The 22,250-nt window shown below is 45.5% G+C and overlaps 1 protein-coding gene across 1 annotated transcript in view; it reads right to left on the bottom strand.

The window, feature by feature from the left end:
- Window positions 1-6,959: 6,959 nt before the first annotated feature.
- Window positions 6,960-22,250, bottom strand: part of FBXW8 (F-box and WD repeat domain containing 8) — a 435,985-nt gene continuing 420,694 nt past the window's right edge. The window contains exon 11 of the mRNA XM_063964341.1: window positions 6,960-7,583. Within this exon, the coding sequence (XP_063820411.1) occupies window positions 7,439-7,583 (145 nt within the window). The 3' untranslated portion in view covers window positions 6,960-7,438. The remainder of the gene's footprint in view (window positions 7,584-22,250) is intronic.

Here is a 22,250-nt window from a genome sequence, read left to right on the forward strand (position 1 = left end):
CTTGGTTTTCCATGTGTTAACTATTGCCCAAATACGCTTACTGCTGTAGGACCGCCTTGTAGGTGTGTCTTGGTTTTCTAAATGTCTGCTACTGCATGAGTACGCTACGCTTACTAGTGTAGAACCGCCTTGTAGCTGTGTCTTGGTTTTCCATGTGTCCACTATTGCAGAAGTACGCTTACTACTGTAGTACCGTCTTGTAGGTGTGTCGTAGTTTTTCATGTGTCCACAATTGCTCAAGTACGCTTACTAGTGTAGGACTACCTTGTAGGTGTGTCCTGGTGTCCATGTGTCCACTATTGCCCGAGTATACTTAATACTGTAGGACCGCCTTGCAGGCGTGTCTTGGTCTTCCATGTGACCACTATTGCATGAGTACGCTTACTACTGTAGGACTGCCTTGTAGGTGTGTCCTGGTTTTCCATGTGACCGCTATTGCACTAGTACGTTTACTAGTGTATGACCGCCTTGCAGGTGTGTCTTGGTTTTCCATGCGTCTGCTACTGGACGAGTACGATTACTACTGTAGGACCGCCTTTTAGGTGTGTGTCTTGGTTTTCCATGTGTCCACTATTGCATGAGCAGGCTTAATACCGTAGGACTGCCTTGTAGGTGTGTCTTGGTTTTCCATGTGTCCTCATAAATGAGAAATGATGCAAGCCAATTGTTCATTGCTTATGCTCTATACAAATCTTTCTCCTGCAGGGTCCACAGGGTATCCACAGTATATATTGGGATATGGATGAGCGACAGCGTATCTTGCACCAATCGGTCAAAGCTTTCGGGCCTCCCAGCATGCAGCGGGTCCATCCATATATCCCCGCCTCCTGGCTCAGGCAAATCAGTTTTTTGTTGTTTGGTGCGATAGGAGTCGGACCATGGTCTAAGGGTTGCTGGTTTTTAGCACCCATAAGCTTTTTTTTTTTTGTTTTGTTTATAGTCTTACTATTTTTTCTGAGTGATTTTTTTAAACAGCATCTTAAACGTACCTTAGAAAGAGTCGCTCCAACAACTCCCCACCGGGTCGCAACAACGCTTACCCACGAGTACAGTGCTGTTTCGGCGGGCGTCTGTGTCGGATAAAACTGGCAGGTCCAGCAAACCTTACCAGGCTGTGGCCAGAGCCCGGGGTGGGTGGGTGGGGGGGGGGGGGGTGGGGGGTGTCAGCAGTGGGGAGTCAGACGCTCCCTGGTCGCCCATCCCCCCGATTCATGACCAGTTTCCTCAGAGTTTCCTGCCATGAACTGAATTCCCACTTCCAACCAAGATGGTGTGTACTAAGGGACCCAGTCTCAGCATAGGCGTCTGTGTGACTGGTGCGTCAGTGTTCGCTTGCGCGTTTGTGTTCACTATAGGTTCACGGAGCGGAGGTGTACACTTATAGCGTCTGGATCCACTCAGCGCTCGCAAACGTATTGATCAATCCTGGAAGCGGGGTAAGTCTCCCTGTATAACACTCTCCTGAGTATGGGCTATACAGCACTAAGTCTCTATCTACTTTTGAGTACGAATAGTTGGATAAGTGCTTCATGCATATGAGTTTGATAATATTACTGTGGTTTCTTTCGCTATGCATCTGAATACGGTTAAAACTTTTTTCTAAAGTAATGCAGTAATATGTTTCTCCTACATACTTGAACTGTATCTGAAGTTGAATATGTGCTCATATTGCTTATTATACTAATGTATAACCTGTGACTGACTGCTAGTATGATTGTTGACTTTGCTATATATTCTGTCAGTTTTTTCTGTTTACTCCAATCCTCAATGCTGGTGCTAAGCAGGGTAAGGTCTGATTGTATGTCACTTTAACACATCTTAAAGTGATTACAGTCACAAATTGTGTTTTACACTGTGAAAGTGTCTGATTATTTATCATGTCGAAGAGCGGCAAAGGTGAGGAAAATGCACTCACAGCAGCACAGACACTCATATCTTATTTGTCATGTAAAGCTGGGTTAACCTCTCAGGATCTGGTTCAGGATGGGTTGTGTGCAAACTGTTTTAGCTTTCACCAAGGTCTCTTGAAAAATTCAAGGCAGACGCAGGTGGAAGTTGATCATCCCCCATGGGCTATGTTTGCACAGACATTATCCAGTATAGCTGAGCGGATAATTCCAACTTCAGTACCAGCGATAGGTTACACTATTAACCCTTATGTGCAGCATTCCACCTGCGGTTTATCATTTCCAGCAGGGGAAGCAGTAGCCTCTCAACAGAAACAGGCTGAAAAGCCAGTGGTAAGTAAATAATTTAGACACGAAACAACATCTTCACAGTCTACACGTTTCAGATGAAGATTCATTACAAAGGACGAAGACTCATTACACTCTGGTTCTGCATATGAGGATGAGGTAGAAGGTCTCAGCTCAGTGGACATATCTGTGTTGATTACTGCAATGAAATCCATTTTATCCTTAGAAGAATCAGCAGAATCTGTGTTAAAATCCAAGGCACCTGTATTTAAACATCCCAAAACAGTTAAGACTGAGTTTCCTGGATCAGAACAGCTGACGGAAATTTTGGAAGAGGCTTGGGTTACGCCAAGTAAGAAATTTAGAATTCATAGGAAATGGAATTCCAATTATCCTTTTCCGATTGGGGACTGTTTAAAGAGGGAGGTAGCCCCCTAAAGTAGATATGCAGGTGATTTGCTTAGTGCGAACATCTACATTACCTCTGCCTTCAACTTCTTTAAATGATGTCACGGATAGGAGAGTAGATGGTTTGCTAAAAAACATTTTTTCTCTGACTGGGGCAATCATTAGACCAGCCATGGCCTCAGTCTGGATGGCTAAAGCAGTGGCTGCCTGGGCAGATGCAATGGAAGAGGAAATTTCAATGACATCTAAAAAGCAAAAATCCCATGTGGCACATATCAAACAGGCTGCAATATTCTTGGAAGAAGCAGCCTTAGATATGGGTACTATTGTCTCTCAAGCATCAGCCTCAACAGTAGCCGCTCGCCGAGCAGTTTGGCTACGCCCCTGGAAAGCTGATTCAGAAATCAAAAAAGTTTTGGAATCGTTACCTTTTACTGGAGAAATTCTCTCTGGTAAAGAGTAAACCAGTATTTTGGAGTCAGAAGCAGACTCCAAGAAAGTTAAGTTTCCTTCTACTTACAAAGTTAAGCCTAAAATTCCAGCTTTTCGGCCTCAAGGAAAATCAAAAGGAAAGGGTGATAGCAAACAGTCCCAGTATATCAGGTCTGGTAAGACTAAAAAGCATTGGGCAATCAGAGGACCGGCTTCCAAAACAGGGTGGGAATCCGACATCTTCATTTTGCACAAATCTGGCAGCAGTCTACCACGGATGCCTGGGTGCAAGAAGCGGTATCTCACGGTTATGCATTTGCTTTCAAGATAAACCCCCCTCAAATGTTTTTTTGTACCAGCCCGTCTTTGGTAGAGACGAGGGCCAGGGCTTTGCAAGAGGCAGTTCAGGAAATGCTTCAGTCAGGAGTAATCATTCCGGTTCCTCCTGCACAACGAGGACCGGGTTTCTACTCAAACCTGTTTTTAGTCCAGAAGCCGAACGGGTCGTTCCGGCCCATAGTCATTCTAAAAATTCTGAACAAGTACATTTGAGTACCTCGGTTTCATATGGAGACTTTACATTCCATCATTTTGGCTATGGAACCAGGGGATTTTTTAGTGTCCCTGGATATACAGGATGCTTACCTACATGTTCCTATAGCCCTGTCCCATCAGCGCTATCTCAGGTTCGCTATCCTCCAACAGCATTTTCAGGCTCTGCCATTCGGGTTGGCTACAGCCCCCAGAGTATTCACCAAAATGATGGAGATTATGGCAGCTTATCTCCACCAGCAGGGGATAAGAATATTTCCATACCTTGACGATCTTTTAATCTTGACACCGTCTCAGGAATGGCTTCTGTGTCATCTGCAACAGACAGTAGAGTGTCTGCAGAGCATGGTTGGCTCATAAATTGGGCAAAATAGTCTTTGGTTTCGTCACAACGGATGACTCACTTGGGGGCTGCATTGAATTCGAGACTTCAGAGGGTAACTTTACCGCTAACAAAAATATCCAAACTTCATTTAAGGATCCAGAAGTTTCGACACAGTTGAAGAGTATCCATTCACGCAGCAATGCGTGTGATGGGATTAATGGTGTCAACATTCGACATGGTAGAGTATGCTCAGTTCCAGTCAAGGCCTCTGCAACATCTGATCCTTACCAAGTGGAATGGTTTTCATCAGACAATAAAAACGCAAACTATGGATCTTCCTCTGGAAGTAAGGAGGTCATTAGCCAGGTGGCTACAGACAGCCCATCTGGACAAAGAGAGACCCTTTTGGATATCAGATTGGGAAATTCTGACAACAGATGCCAGCCTTCAGGGCTGGGGAGCAGTGTCAGGAAGAAATTGATTCCAGGGACAGTGGACCAATCAAGAAAGTTGCCTGCCAATAAATATATTGGAACTTCGAGCCATATACATGGCATTGAATCAGGCAAAGGACATCCTTCAGGGGAAACCAGTCCAGATCCACTCGGACAATGCAACGGCAGTAGCGTACCTCAACCATCAGGGAGGAACTCGCAGCCGGAAAGCAATGAAAGAAGTAGGTCACACGTTAAAGTGGGCAGAAATTCATCTTCCAGCCTTGTCTGCAGTGTTCGTTCCAGGAGTCCTAAATTGGGACGTGGATTTTCTCAGTTGGCACACCATTCATGTAAACAAATGGGCTTTACACCCGGAAGTCTTCCAGACCCTGGTCGACAGATGGAGTTGCCAGAGATAGATCTCATCGCATCTTATCATAACCACAAGGTGCCCACATACGGATCAAGAACAAAGGATCCCAAAGCGATCTTTGTGGATGCCCTGTCAGTGAGATGGGACCATCGCCCTGTTACCCAGGGTGGTGAGAAAGGTAAAACAAGGAAAAAGTGCAGTGATACTAATAGCTCCGGCTTGGCCCAGAAGACATTGGTACACAGATCTGCAGAGGATGTCGATGGATGCTCCATTCCTACTACCTCAACGTCCAGATCTACTGATTCAGGGGCCTTGTCATAAGACATCTGGATCAACTGTCTTTTACGGCGTGGCTCTTGAGACCTCCATACTGAAGTTAAGAGGATTCTTACAACAGGTAATTCAAACAATGCTTAGAGCAAGGAAACCCTCCTCAACTCGCATTTATCACAGAATATGGCAAGTCTATATTCAATGGTGCAGTGAACGGAAATTTGACCATGGGTCTTTCAGAGTTTCTAAAATCCTAGCATTCCTTCAGGCAGGAATGGATAAAGGTTTAAGGATGGCTTCCTTGAGATTGTAGATGTCAGCACTAACTGTATGGTTGCAAAAGAAAATTGCCAACCTACAGGATGTGCGGTACTTCTTTCCAGGGATTCTCTGAACTAAATCTGGGTATCTTCCTAAGGTGGTGTCTAAATTCCACCTTAACGAAGAAATGGTAGTCCCGGCTTTCCAGGGGCCAGACCTCTCTGCGGGAGATGCATTGTTGTACATAGTCCGTGTCTTAAGGATCTACGTCAGGCATGTCCAACCTGCGGCACTCCAGCTGTTGAGAAACGACACATCCCAACATGCCCTGACACAGCTTTAGCATTCTCTGACAGCAAAACTGTGTCAGGGCATGCTGGGATATGTAGTTTCACAACAGCTGGAGGACCGCAGGTTGGACATACCCGATCTACGTAGATAGTACCAGTGCTATCAGAAAGACAGATTCTCTCTTTGTTCTCTACGGATTTCACAAGAGAGGATGGTCTGCTGATAAGCAGACACTGGTGAGGTGGCTTCGGATAACAATTTCAGAAGCATATTCTCTGGCTGATCTCCCGGTTCCGGATAATGTCTCTGCTCACTCTACTCGTAAGGTAGGTCCATCATGGGCAGCACAACGTGGTGCTTCAGTAGAACAGATCTGTAAAGCAGCCACATGGTCTTCCATTAACACATTCATTAAACATTATGCCGTAGATACCTTTGCCTCTCAGGACGCTGAATTCAGGCGAAGGATTCTCCTGTCTAATCACGAGCATCCCCGCTACTAAATTGCTTTGGAACATCCCATCCCAATGTATCCTGTGGATACCCTGTGGACCCTGCAGGAGAAATATACGTTTCCACAGGTTCCCCAGGGATTCCCACCTTGACGCACCTGATTTGAGGATCCTTTTACTCACTAACCTCTGCCTTCTTGTACGAAAGGGTGTGCATCTGTGTTCTTCTTGCCTGATTAGGGCTCGACATGATGCTCCTGCCTTAAGCTTTGGAAAACAACTGATTTGCCTGAGCCAGGAGGCGGGGATATATGGATGGGACAACTGCATGCTGGGAGGCCAGAAAGCTGTGACCGATTGGTGCAAGATCTGCTGTCGCTCAACCATATCCCAATGTATCCTGTGGAGAAATACCGTTATCAATGGTAAGGTCTTACCATAACATATATTTCAAAGTTAAATACAACTCCTAGAGACATGTACAGAAAGGAGAAAGAATGGTTCCTCAAACTGTCAGTTGGGGGTAACTTACGGTAAATCTAAGACTCTGCCTCAAATAACTTTGATTTCTGTTACATGATTACAAATAAAATAATAACAGGATAAAACATTACAAATATTTTGAGGGGAATACAATTAAGCACAATATTTTTCAGAGCACAAAAAAAATGTTTTTTGTTTTACTTTTCCCCCCCTATTTCTGTGATTTTTTTTGCACGAAAGCATAGAGTCCTTGTTAAGTTCACGGACCTATGTGTTTTCACTGCCAGATTTGCGGAAAAAAACAACCCTCATTATTGGGCATGAAAAAAGTCCCCGATAAATAGCTGCTGTGGCCACCACTTTGGGGCTAATTGTATAACCCCAACGGATCAATTGGCCCGTGGCAAATTATCCCCTTTGCCTCTAAGACTTATTAATACAGTTTCTTGCTTTAAGTTGTATAATAAAACACTCTTTCAATATACTTAAAACTGTTTAATCCACTACTGATCTGGCCTTAGATCAGTCTTAACAATTTAACAGTTGATAAAAAAAACTAAGCAAATGATGATCTAAATGTTCTTGCCAACCTTTAAACATGATGGTATTTTGGCATGTGGCAGTAGGAAGAATTCATTGTCCATTGGCATACTTTAGCTATGAATCATCTTCTACAATGGGTAGACAGACTCACAAGAGTCAAATTGTTTCAAATAGTTCATCCCAAGGATAATCCATTTTAAAAACTATTAAAGTATTTTTCTTAGATGTCTTGTGCTTCAATGTGGTCTGTGAAAGAACGGACGACGTGTAATAAAAGCAGATGGCCCATCAATACTGTTAATATTAGCAAATTCTGTGCCTGTAGTCTGTAATGGCAGTCCTTATCTTTGGCTGTGATGAGAGGTCTATCCAGTGTTTTCCTGAGACAAAAATAGCTGTTCATGTTACTTTCACACAAGGTCATAGGGAACTGCCAAGCCAATATTATAATTGTATCCAGTCATTTCGCTATAAGAGGAACGACAAATTGGAAGGATGCTTTCAACAGACCTCTGATCCACGGAGAACTCGTAAACATTAATCGTGCCACGATGCCTGCAGTTAAAAAGAGAAAGAATAATTATTTTTACCAGGATATATTTTCGGAGAGCTCCTACCGTTTTTTTTATTTAAATAATGTGACCTTTATACTTATGCTAGAGGGTGGTATTCATGTGACCGCCGGTCAGCTGACCGACAGTCACATGACCTCCTCCACCAGCCCGACGGCTCACTATCCCGATGGTCGGCATGCCGACCAACAGGGACTATTTCCACTCGTAGAGTGGGAATAGAACCCGTGGCGACCGCAGGTCGCCACCGAGCCCGCAAGGGGCTTGCTGCACTCGCCCCTCCCTGCCGGGATCCCGGCGTCGGTAAGCTGACCGGCGGTCTCCTGACCGCCGGTCAGCAGTACTACACCCATGCTAGATACTTTTTGCTGAATCCATTGGGGGACAGTGCACTTTGGGGTATATAATGTAGCCTCCTTTTGGGATTTTGGAACTTTACACTACTTTTATGCTCCTTCCTTTTATACCGTCCATGCTCATACTGCAGGGAATCTATTCTTCTAACCAAGCTCCACTAGATTAAAACACAGACAGAAATAACTTCACTCTTTAAACTAAAAATAAAATCTTTTAACCTAAATGGGAAATCTAGAGCATGAATGAGTGGGCGTGCCACGTGCCCCAGTGGATGTAAAGAAATGAGTACACACAAGTATCACAATACAGATTCTCTTTCATTCAATAAGGGGAGGAAGGGGGCGGGGGGCTTTACCCTGGGGCAGTAACAAATCGAGCCATAGTGTGAAATACTTAATTTCGAATGTAAACATTGAAAATCACAGCTGTGATCAATCAGAATGATTTTTTGGAAACAAGCTAACCTACGGTATTTGGTATCATGGAGGACCTGAAGACCAGCTGATATTCTGACATGTAACATCTTTGGGACATAAATCTTGAAGGGCCTATTAACATCCAAAGAGTGAAGGTATCACACTTTTAAAGATGGATCTGACCTAATTTCAGAATTAAAATGTCTTGCGTTAAATTGAAACCACTTTGAAACAAAGGTTTTCTATGAAAAACTGCCCTATTGTCATGAAAGATCTGGTATGAAGAATCTCAAGATAGAGCTTACAGCATCTGGGCAGCGAAGATAGCAAAGAGGGTGGCTAGTGGGGAGATCTACCGCTTCCTCCAGGGCCCAGCATATCAGCAATCTCCTAATGCTGCAACTGTGTCTATTTTGCGTCAGTCTGTGCCCTGGTCTTACAAGTGTATCATGGACTCTACAGGCCCCATCAGAAGCTCACATCATCTACCCCCTCATCCCACCAAGAAAAGAGGAGGCACTATTACATTGTCTAGTGCTGTTGACCTTTACCCTTCGGTAACTGTATCAGCACTCTAGAAGACAACCAACGTTAGGACCTCCAAGTACGGCACCTCCTCAGACTGCTCCACACGACCATAGCAGCAGTAAAATCAAATAAACTAGCAGTAAATGTAAATTAAATAATGAACCAGGATAACATCAGGATCCCGAGCCAGGCCCCGTGCAACTCTGCTAAAATCTGGCCTCTCTTTTGCTCAAAAGGAGTCTTAGGACACACCAGGAGACAGTGCTGATTAATTTGATATAGGGCACTTGTATAGTGTGTGTGACTGAGTCTGTATACCAAGCACAACGGAACGTATATTGGAAGAAAGCTGCAGCTGCTGCATTGTAGCACATAATGTACAGATTCAGAGACTCAGTCGCATACAAATATACAAGTGTCGCATATCAGTTGAATCAGCACAGTCTTCTTGTGCGCCCTAGCTGCATTGCGTTGCAATTAAGATGCATTTTCGCCAAAAAGATGCCCAACACTAGCAGTCTCTCACAGGACCTGGTGCGCAGAAAGGGTCTGTTTGACATGAGCGCAGCAATGATATACAGTGTGAGGGCACATCTGTAGTATTATAAAAACTATGCACCAGATTCCAAACAATTCCCAAACACCAAGAAGAAATGGTGAGAGTGGTGTAAGAATCAAGAGAACCTACAGCCTGCGTCCTCCATTTCATGGAAGCCGCAAAACTTGTGCAATCTACCCAGGTGTTTTCTATCATCATTAACTATTCAATGCCTCAATTACATCTGATTTCGGTAGAAGGTGCATTCAGCTATTGGATGACTTTACAAGGGGGTATCAAAGTTTCAATTATCACTATGAACAGAGAGAGATAGAATGTCGGGATCCTGACATTCGCATCCCGGGTGGCCGGAGCTCATACCGATTCCCCCATCATTATAGATTGCCTTGAGAACCACTGTTTCACTTCCAGAATGACATCATGTGTGTTTCAAATCACCTACTCCAAAGCGTCTTCTTCATCTCAAGGAAGAGAAGAAAGTCACTGGGAACATGTGTCCAGTTTGAAAGTATTTTTTCCACCTCACAACAGTGTCATATAATGGACTATCATCACTATAAATAGCCAATATTTCATCATGGATTTAGCCAATGCCGTTACCCTTGAAATGGAGGAACTTATCCCTATGGGCTTCAATTTTGTCCATCATGCAGGTTATTTAATTTATCACCAGTTATTTATATAGTACACACATATTCTGCAGCGCTTTACAGAGAATATTTTGGCGATTCGCATCAGTCCCTGCCCCGGTGGACCTTAAAATCTATACCACACGCCCACACATTCACGCTAAGGTTACGTTTGTCGGGAGCCAATTAACCTACCAGTATATTTTTGGATTCTGGCGGAAACCGGAGTACCCGGAGGAAACCCACGCAAGCACGTGGAGAATATACAAACTCCACACAGTTAGGGCCACGGTGGGAATCAAACCCATGACCTCAGTGCTGAGGCAGTAATGCTAACCATTACACTGCCATAATTTACTACATTTTGCACATAAAGATCAATGATTACGTTGATCAAATTACATCCAGATATCCCAATTACTTCATGGTAATAATTAAAACTTTTATACCCCTGCGTATTTCTTTAAGTCTGCACTTTCTGTTGTTTATTTATTTATTTTTTTATTAAAAACCAGTATTACACTATCAAGTGTTTCTTCATTCCCTTAGGTCTCCATTGCCACGTGGACATCCTGCACAAGTGTGAGTGCAGTCTTCTGAGGCCTGATCCACTTATATCTGGCAGAAGCACCTAAAGATATTTGATAATGCCTACATAAGCTTATCTTTAGTAAGTGCAACACCTATGAGGCGTTCTAGCATCAGGACATTCAATCTCACAATGGAGTATCCATCACCTATAAAATGTAAATGCACTTAAAGAATACTTTGTATAAAATTGTGAACTTATTTATTGGGGTTGTTTTTTATTTCTTCTGAAGTTACTGCTGCTACAAAAGAAGCACAGAAGGAGAAGACAAGACAAAGAATCTCCATAAAAAGAATATATTACATTTTAGTCAATTATTGATTGTTACTGGTCAGTGCCAGCACAGAAATTTCCTGTATTTCTTTGGTTATTGTTAATTGAGTGTGGGTGACACTTGGGGTATATTGCTATATAGGCTGCAAATTTGCACACTATTATTTCTTACAAAATCCGTTTCATAGGTAACGGTATAAAAAGATATCCAGCACCTTTCGGTATATTGACTTAGTATATGCAATGTTATAAATGGATAGTGACCCAGTATATGCACTGTAATACATGTATATTGGCCCGGTTCATGCAATGTAATAAATGAGTATTGACCTAGTACATGCAGTGTAATAAATGTATATTGACCAGTATATGCAATGTAATAAATGGATACTGACCAGTATATGCAATGTAATAAATGGATACTGACCAGTATATGCAGTGTAATAAATGGATACTGACCAGTATATGCAGTGTAATAAATGGATACTGACCAGTATATGCAGTGTAAAAAATGGCTACTGACTAGTATATGCAGTGTAATAAATGGATAATTTCACAGTACATGCAGTGTAATAAATGGCTACTGACCAGTATATGCAATGTAATAAATAGATACTGGCCAGTATATGCAGTGTAATAAATGGATACTGATCAGTATATGCAGTGTAATAAATGGCTCCAGTATTTTCCACCTAAATCTAGTCCAAAACTTGACATCAAAGTAGACTACATACAGGCCCTACACACTTAAAGATCTAACTGAACGATATGAACATTCTCGTTCATTAATGAATGAGAACTCGTTCATATTGTTCAGTGTGCAGGCACAGACGATGAATGATGCGTGGCCCCGCGCTCGTTCATCGTTGGTGCTGGATCGTTTATGCATGCAGGCCAATATGGACAATCTCGTCCATATTAGCATGCACTGCTATGGAGCCGGGTGACGGGGTGAGTGAAGAAACTTCCACCCCATCCCACCGCAGGGTCACCCGCCAGCCATATTGGCTGTAAGCCACCTCGACGGCACATCGGCGGGTGTGTAGGGTCCAAAAGACCTAACTACACCTTGAACAGTGCATGAACATGATAAATTGACTACATTACACAGCTATAAAGGATCCTACTAAAAATTCACCTTTCACAAATTTGCATGGTACTGTATCTCCTGGAGATACAGTACAGTACATTCAAGCGTATTAATGAGACTGAGAACATTCTATCCGGGCTAGTAAGAGTATGCTCACTATAACCCTGAGAAACATTCCATGACATCATCAAACTAGAAGAAATAATTCAGCCTAAAGTGATGCTCCTGACTGGTCCTGTGAGTTTAATATCACAGGATCTTCAGCCTGTACACATACTGTATACAGCTTATAAAAATAATGGCAAAAAGCATTATTGCAGGAAGTACTGTATAACACCATGAGAGGGCAGTGTTCCAGCACACACACATCTCAACTTGCGGGTCCAGCAAATCGGGACCCTTGCAATTAAGATTGTACTAATCTACGCAATTCATATTAAGTTTATTTAAAACTGAATGACAGATCTGTAAATGTGGACTGTACACACTGCCCTACTATATTCACCAGTTGGGATTGCCATCACCTTTCTGATATTTCCACACTAGTGAAAACGTTCTCATAAATTGTAACATGCTTTCCAACTTTTGAAAACAAGTTTCAGGGAGATTATAGTCTGTAATAGAGTGCAGTGCGCAAAGCATGGCGTGCTGTTGAGGGGGAATGTCATGCTCCACCCAGACAGCGTGTCTAGCTCCACACATGGGCGTGTCTAAGCTTAAAAGCTTGTGGCAAAATATTTCTTTATAACATCAGTAGCAATAGAATTTGGGAAATTTTGCAATTGTTGGTACTAACATTGCTGCCTGCAATACTGGACATCTTATTTGCTGTGATATTTATCAAAATCAGTAGTGGTTCTTGCCACGGGCAAGCAGGCTTTTTGCAAGAGCTGCTACTGATCCCCACTCCCCTCTCCCCGACTGCAGCGGGAGCCGTGGGCTGTGTGGGCACCCGCTGCAGCTGGCTCCACATAATTGACCTCTAGTGTCAGTGCGGCTCTGCTATGGGAGAGATGTCATGACGTCTCTCTCATAGAGAGGAGCCAGTGGCCGGAGATGGAGGGCAGCGCAGCAGCGGTACGGAAGCAGGAGCTGGGCTGGTAAGTATTGTGTAGAGTTTTTCCCCCCCTTTTATTGTGTGTTTTTGTAAGCGGCGCTACCGGGGCACAGCTACTGGGGTTACAGCTACTGGGGGCACAACTACAGGGGGATAACTGTGGCCACGCCCCTATTTTTGGGCGCGCCTTCGGCACGCACCACCTCTATTTTACCGAGGGGGGGGGGGCCCACAATAAGGAAACTTTCGCCCTGGGCAACACAAGGTCTAGAACCGGCCCTGCTGGAAAAAGTGACGCGCAGTGAATACTTTCCGGATGCACTCTACATTGCTGCATTCATCTTTCCTTCTATCCTGACCAGTCTCCCAGTTCCTGCCACTGAAAAACTTCCCCACAGCATGATGCTGCCACCACCATGCTTCACTGTAGGGATGGCATTGGCCTGGTGATGAGCCGTGCCTGGTTTCCTCCAAACATGACACCTGGCATTCATGCCAAAGAGTTCAATCTTTGTCTCATCAGACCAGAGAATTTTGTTTCTCATGGTCTGGGAGTCTTTGAGGTGCATCTTGGCAAACTCCAGGTGGGCTGCCATGTGCTTTTTACTAAGGAGTGGCTTCCGTCTGACCACTCTACCATACAGGCATGATTGGTGGATTGCTGCAGAGATGGTTGTCCTTCTGGATGGTTCTCCTCTCTCCACAGAGGAATGCTGTAGCTTTGACAGAGTAACCATCGCATTCTTGGACACCTCCCTGACTAGGGCCCTTCTCACCCGATCGCTCAGTTTAGATGGCCAGCCAGCTCTAGGAGTCCTGGTGGTTCCGAACTTCTTCCATTTACTGATGATGATGGCCACTGTTCTCATTGGGACCTTCAAAGCAGCAGATATTTTTCTGTACCCTTCCCCAGATTTGTGCCTCTGAGGCTGTGAATACTTATGTACATGTGATTTCTTTTTATTAATACATTTGCAAAAATCTCAAAAAAACTTTTTTCACGTTGTCATTATGGGATATTGTGTGTAGAATTTTAAGGCAAAAAGGAATTTATTCTAATTTTTTTTTTATAAGGCTGTAATATAACAAAATGTGGAAAAAGTGAAGCACTGAGAATACTTTCCTGATGCACTGTACAGAGACATCCTGGATGAAAATCTGCTCCAGAGCGCTCTTGCCTGAGGCAATGGTTCATCTTTCAACAGGATGACCCTAAGCACACAGCCAAGATATCAAAGGAGTGGCTTCAGGACAACTCTGTGAATGTCCTTGAGTGGCCCAGCCAGAGCCCAGACTTGAATCTGATTGAACATCTCTGGAGAGATTATTTATTAATTATTTATTACCAGTTATTTATATAGTGCACACATATTCCGCAGCGCTTTACAGAGAATTGGCCATTCACATCAGTCCCTGCCCCAGTGGAGCTTACAATCTATATTCCCTATCACATGTACACGCACACACATTCACCCTAGGGTTAATTTTGTTGGGAGCCAATTAACCTGCCAGTATATTTTTGGATTGTGGGAGGAAACCGGAGTAACCGGAAGAAACCCACGCAAGTACGGGGAGAATATACAAACTCCACACAGTTAGGGCCATGGTGGGAATTGAACCCATGACCTCAGTGCTGTGAGGCAGTAATGCTAACCATTACACCATCCGTACTGCCCGATCTGAAAAGGGTTGTGCACCGACGCTTCCCATCCAACCTGATGGAGCTTGAGAGGTGCTGCAAAGAGGAATGGGCGAAACTGCCCAAAGATAGGTGTGCCAAGCTTTTGGCATCATATTCAAAAAGACCTGAGGCTGTAATTGCTGCCCAAGGTGCATCAACAAAGTATTGAGCAAAGGCTGTGAATACTTATGTACATGTGATTTCTTAGTTTTTTATTTTTAATAAATTTGCAAAAATCTCAAAAAAAACTTTTTTCACATTGTCATTATGGGGTATTGTGTGCAGAATTTTGAGGGAAAAAATTAATTTATTCCATTTTGGAATAAGGTTGTAATATAACAAAACGTGGAAAAAGTCAAGCGCTGTGAACATTATCCGGATGCACTGTACATGATAAATGTGATGCCCACGCAATAAATAAATAAATAAAAAAACTGTGTTAAATCTTACTTTACTGATCATCTCTTGGTAAAAATGTCATTTTAAAACTTCTTTGTATTGTCCTTTTTGTCTTTTTGAAGATTATTAATAAAACATTCCACAGCTCACACACACTAGCAGCAGCAGACGCTGAGATAAGAAGACACACAGCACAGAGGTCAGGCTAGCTGTATTCTCTAATGCCAGGGGTCCTACAAGGTTTTGCTGAGAGTCATACTCCTTTCACACTGCTGAGGCCGGTTGCACCCGGACGCCTGACACGGAAGCTCCCAGGATGCGACCCGCCGTCGCTGTCTGCAACCCGGAATATTGCCGGGTTGCTGACTTTAGCGGGGACATGACATGATCGCTAAGCGCCGCCTGTACATACACAGTGAACGGGAAACGGGTTGCATCAACGTGGCTCCCGTTCACACTGCACAGCAAGCCGAGATGAACACGTGTTCAACCCTGCTTGTTACCACAGTGAAAATATCCGGTATTTTTCCCCTGGCACCTTTCAGACTGCACATGAACACGGGTTATGTGCGCTCATTGTGCCAATAACCCATGCGCATAGCTTGGTGTCTCTAAGGGGTATTGGAAGCAGAGGCTGATAATCTCAGACAGAAGTCATGCTAGTGACTGCAGCAAATCACTGTTATTTCTCTTAGTGGAACCCTGGTTGCAGCAAAGAATCCAAAGAATTGGGAGATCTGATTAATAATGCAGGGCAGCAGGAGATAAGCACTTCAAATGGGACTCTCCCGCAGGATCTGGGAGGGTAGGAAACTATGGTTTGTAACCACTCACTAAAAGGCAAAGTCCTTTAAAGGAATCATATTCACCTTCCTTATATCTTCAAATGTTCTAAGGAATATCCTTGCTTCTACATGGGGGGTCATTCCGACCCGATCGCACACTGCACTTCTTCACAGCGGTACGATCGGGTTGGAACTGCGCATGCGTGGCTGCTGCTTTGCGCAGGCGCGTCGATGCCTCGCCGGGCAGCGACGCCGCAAACAAAGAAAGCGGTCGCAGCGGCAACCGCAAGAAGATGGACAGGAGGAAGGCGTTCCGGGACGTCAACTGACCGTTTTCTAGGTAGGAATGGTTCGGCGAACGCAGGCGTGTCCAGGCGTTTGGAGGGTGGATGTCTGATGTCAATTCCGGGACCTGCATCGCTGGATTGATCGCACAGGGTAAGTAACTATTACCCTGGTCTAGTTGTACACAAAACTTTTTTTGCATAGCAGGGCTGCACAAGCGTACACAGCCTTGCTATGCAAAGACGACCTCCCCCATAGGCGGCGTCGAGTTGATCGCACGGGCAGCAAAAATTTGCTACGTGCGATCAACTCGGAATGACCCCTAGTATGTACATGTGTGTGTATGTATGTATATGTGTATATGGTGTATGTGTGACTGTGCAGCATAATGTGTGTAAGCGTTACTGCTGTAGGGGGCGTTGCGTGTGTAAGCGTCACTGGTACAGGGGGCGTTGCGTGTGTAAGCGTCACTGGTACAGGGGGCGTTGCATGTGTAAGCGTCACTGGTACAGGGGGGCGAATATGTGCAAGCGTCACTGCTACAGGGTGCGTTACTTGTCTAATCATAACTGCTGTATGGTGCGTTACGCGTGTAAAAGTCAATGCTACAGGGTGCATTACATGTCTAAGCGTAACTGCTGCAGAGTGCGTTACGCGTGTAAGCATCACTACTGCAGGTGGCGTTACGTGTGTAAGTCCCACTACTACAGGGAGCATTATGTGTATAAGCATTATTTGCGTTGTCCTTTTGTAAAGTATGGGAGGGCGCAAATTTATAGTTTGCAGGTGGGCGCCGAACACCCTAGCACCGGCCCTGACTGTATCTGTACCACTGCTCTTACTCTTGTTTATTAAGGTGGGTACACACTGGAAAGATATATCTGCAGATCAATTGATCTGCAGATATATCTATGGACGGATCGGGCAGTGTGCATACACACTGCCCGATCCGTCGGGGACTGACGACATGAACTGGGCGGGCGTGTACACATGCCCGCCCAGTTCAGCTGTCAATCACCGCCAGCCGCCGCAGCATGTGTACGGGCGGTCGGCCGACCGCCGTACACACACAGCGACGCGCCAATATATCGTTAGATATATTGCCCGTCGGCTGTGCTGCGGGGCCGACGCGATACGTCTGTGAACGACAGAGTTCACAGACGTATCGGCCGTACACACTGGCCGACGGACTCGCAATATATCGGCCGTTCAAGAGAACGGCCGATATATCGGCCAGTGTGTACGGGCCTTTAGTCAAACTGGAAATTTAGACATCTTCAAATCGAAAACTGAATGCATGTATCTTATGTTTAGTGGAAAAAAAAAAAGTTACTCTATACAGATCTTACTTAACACTTTTTTCACACTCACCCATTTATGTATCTCTGCAGAAAACTAGATTTCCAAGCTGTTTGTAATAGTGTGATAAGGATTGCTTTCAAATTCTAATCTTGCCATAACTCTCACTTTGTTTGACATGTGTACTGTAAGGCGCTGCATGCATTAACACAAATGTATATATAAAGTTTGGGCCGTATATATTTGGACACGGACATCATTTTTGTTAGCTGTTTACCAAAACATATTTAAGTTACAGTTATACAGATGTGTTGAATGTTGCTGCGAGAGGCAGTGTATCCTGGCGCTGTAGTGCCACCTCTTGCAGCTGCCAGGTCCCCTATTGACTGCTATAGGTAGCAGGAGCATGTGCCTGCCGCTGGCTACAACTTAGAAACCAGGAGCGGTTTTAGGTGCGGGCAAGCAGGGCAGGCGCCCGGGGCACTGCGGCCAGAGGACGCTGCCACAGTCACCCTGCAGACGGCCGCCTGCACCCCCGTCTGCAGTAGGTGCCGTGGACGCTTGCTGCAGCTGACATCACTGAGGGAAACAGTCAGACGCTAGAGGTCCCACTTGATCTCTAGTGTCTGTCTCCCTGCTCTCCTCCAGACGTTAGAGGTCAAGTGGGACGTCTAGCATCTGACTGTCTCCCTCAATGGTGTCAGCTGCAGCGACACCATTGGCAACGAGCATTAGACCCCTGGCAACGAGCATGGAACCCAAAGCAGAGCATGAGACCCCTGGCAAAGAGCAGGTAATTTAAAATAAGAATTTACTTACCGATAATTCTATTTCTCGTAGTCCGTAGTGGATGCTGGGGACTCCGTCAGGACCATGGGGGGAATAGCGGCTCCGCAGGAGACAGGGCACAAAAGTAAAAGCTTTAGGATCAGGTGGTGTGCACTGGCTCCTCCCCCTATGACCCTCCTCCAAGCCTCAGTTAGGATACTGTGCCCGGACGAGCGTACACAATAAGGAAGGATTTTGAATCCCGGGTAAGACTCATACCAGCCACACCAATCACACTGTACAACCTGTGATCTGAACCCAGTTAACAGCATGATAACAGCGGAGCCTCTGAAAAGATGGCTCACAACAATAATAACCCGATTTTTGTAACAATAACTATGTACAAATATTGCAGACAATCCGCACTTGGGATGGGCGCCCAGCATCCACTACGGACTACGAGAAATAGAATTATCGGTAAGTAAATTCTTATTTTCTCTAACGTCCTAAGTGGATGCTGGGGACTCCGTCAGGACCATGGGGATTATACCAAAGCTCCCAAACGGGCGGGAGAGTGCGGATGACTCTGCAGCACCGAATGAGAGAACTCCAGGTCCTCCTCAGTCAGGGTGTGCCCCTGACCAAGTATCAGCTCGGCAAAGTTGTAAAGCCGAGACCCCTCGGGCAGCCGCCCAAGATGAGCCCACCTTCCTTGTGGAATGGGCATTTACATATTTTGGCTGTGGCAGGCCTGCCACAGAATGTGCAAGCTGAATTGTACTACACATCCAACTAGCAATCGTCTGCTTAGAAGCAAGAGCACCCAGTTTTTTGGGTGCATACAGGATAACAGCAAGTCAGTTTTCCTGACTCCAGCCGTCCTGGAAACTATATTTTCAGGGCCCTGACAACATCTAGCAACTTGGAGTCCTCCAAGTCCCTAGTAGCCGCAGGTACCACAATAAGCTGGTTCAGGTGAAACACTGACACCACCTTAGGGAGAAACTGGGGATGAGTCCGCAGCTCTGCCCTGTCCGAATGGACAATCAGATATGGGCTTTTTTGAGACAAACGCCGCCAATTCTGACACTCGCCTGGCCGAGGCCAGGTCCAACAGCATGGTCACTTTTCCTGTGAGATATTTCAAATCCACAGATTTGAGCGGTTTAAACTAATGTTATTTTAGGAATCCCAGAACTACGTTGAGATCCCACAGTGCCACTGGAGGCACAAAAGGGGGTTGTATATGCAGTACTCCCTTGACAAACTTCTGGACTTCAGGAACTGAAGCCAATTCTTTCTGGAAGAAAATCGACAGGGCCGAAATTTGAACCTTAATGGACCCCAATTTGAGGCCCATAGACACTCCTGTTTGCAGGAAATGCAGGAAACGACCGAGTTGAAATTTCTTCATGGGGCCTTCCTGGCCTCACACCACGCAACATATTTTCGCCACATGTGGTGATAATGTTGTGCGGTCACCTCCTTCCTGGCTTTGACCAGGGTAGGAATGACCTCTTCCGGAATGCCTTTTTCCCTTAGGATCCGGCGTTCAACCGCCATGCCGTCAAACGCAGCCGCGGTAAGTCTTGGAACAGACATGGTACTTGCTGAAGCAAGTCCCTTCTTAGCGGCAGAGGCCATGAGTCCTCTGTGAGCATCTCTTGAAGTTCCGGGTACCAAGTCCTTCTTGGCCAATCCGGAGCCACGAGTATAGTTCTTACTCCTCTACGTCTTATAATTCTCAATACCTTGGGTATGAGAAGCAGAGGAGGGAAGACATACACCGACTGGTACACCCACGGTGTTACCAGAAACGTCCACAGCTATTGCCTGAGGGTCTTTTGACCTGGCGCAATACTTGTCCAGTTTTTTGTTCAGGCGGGACGCCATCATGTCCACCTTTGGTCTTTTCCAACGGTTCACAATCATGTGGAAGACTTCCCGATGAAGTCCCCACTCTCCCGGGTGGAGGTTGTGCCTGCTGAGGAAGTCTGCTTCCCAGTTGTCCACTCCCGGAATGAACACTGCTGACAGTGCTATCACATGATTTTCCGCCCAGCGAAAAATCCTTGCAGTTTCTGCCATTGCCCTCCTGCTTCTTGTGCCGCCCTGTCTGTTTACGTGGGCGACTGCCGTGATGTTGTCCCACTGGATCAATACCGGCTGACCTTGAAGCAGAGGTCTTGCTAAGCTTAGAGCATTGTAAATTGCCCTTAGCTCCAGTATATTTATGTGGAGAAAAATCTCCAGACTTGATCACACTCCCTGGAAATTTTTTCCCTGTGTGACTGCTCCCCAGCCTCTCAGGCTGGCCTCCGTGGTCACCAGCATCCAATCCTGAATGCCGAATCTGCGGCCCTCTAGAAGATGAGCACTCTGTAACCACCACAGGAGAGACACCCTTGTCCTTGGAGATAGGGTTATCCGCTGATGCATCTGAAAATGCGATCCGGACCATTTGTCCAGCAGATCCCACTGAAAAGTTCTTGCGTGGAATCTGCCGAATGGAATCGCTTCGTAATAAGCCACCATTTTTCCCAGGACTCTTGTGCAATGATGCACTGACACTTTTCCTGGTTTTAGGAGGTTCCTGACTAGCTCGGATAACTCCCTGGCTTTCTCCTCCGGGAGAAACACCTTTTTCTGGACTGTGTCCAGAACCATCCCTAGGAACAGCAGACGTGTCGTCGGAAACGGCTGTGATTTTGGATATTTAGAATCCACCCGTGCTGTCGTAGAACTACTTGAGATAGTGCTACTCCGACTTCCAACTGTTCTCTGGACCTTGCCCTTATCAGGAGATCGTCCAAGTAAGGGATAATTAAGACGCCTTTTCTTTGAAGAAGAATCATCATTTTGGCCATTACTTTGGTAAAGACCCGGGGTGCCGTGGACAATCCAAACGGCAGCGTCTGAAACTGATAGTGACAGTTCCGTACCACGAACCTGAGGTACCCTTGGTGAGAAGGGCAATTTGGGACATGGAGGTAAGCATCCTTGATGTCCAGGGACACCATATAGTCCCCTTCTTCCTGGTTCGCTATCACTGCTCTGAGTGACTCCATCTTGATTTGAACCTTTGTATGTAAGTGTTCAAAGATTTCCCATTTAGAATAGGTCTCACCGAGCCGTCTGGCTTCAGTACCATAATATAGTGTGGAATAATACCCCTTTCCTTGTTGTAGGAGGGGTACTTAGATTATCACCTGCTGGGAATACAGCTTGTGAATTGTTTCCAATACTGCCTCCCTGTCGGAGGAAGACGTTGGTAAAGCAGACATCAGGAGCCTGCGAGGGGGAGACGTCTCGAATCTCTGTACCCCTGGGATACTACTTGTAGGATCCAGGGGTCCACTTGCGAGTGAGCCCACTACGCGCTGAAACTCTTGAGACGACCCCCCACCGCACTTGAGTCCGCTTGTATGGCCCCAGCGTCATGCTGAGGACTTGGCAGAAGCTGTGGAGGGCTTCTGTTCCTGGGAATGGGCTGCCTGCTGCAGTCTTCTTCCCTTTCCTCTATCCCTGGGCAGATATGACTGGCCTTTTGCCCGCTTGCCCTTATGGGGACGAAAGGACTGAGGCTGAAAAGACGGTGTCTTTTTCTGCTGAGATGTGATTTGGGGTAAAAAAGGTGGATTTTCCAGCTGTTGCCGAGGCCACCAGGTCCGATGGACCGACCCCAAATAACTCCTCCCCTTTATACGGCAATACTTCCATGTTGGAATCTGCATCACCTGACCACTGTCGTGTCCATAAACATCTTCTGGCAGATATGGACATCGCACTTACTTTTGATGCCAGAGTGCAAATATCCCTCTGTGCATCTCGCATATATAGAAATGCATCCTTTAAATGCTCTATAGTCAATAAAATACTGTCCCTGTCAAGGGTATCAATATTTTCAGTCAGGGAATCCGACCAAGCCACCCCCG

Source organism: Pseudophryne corroboree, chromosome 1 (assembly GCF_028390025.1).
Source record: "Pseudophryne corroboree isolate aPseCor3 chromosome 1, aPseCor3.hap2, whole genome shotgun sequence".
In the NCBI taxonomy this organism is placed as follows: Eukaryota; Metazoa; Chordata; class Amphibia; order Anura; family Myobatrachidae; genus Pseudophryne; species Pseudophryne corroboree.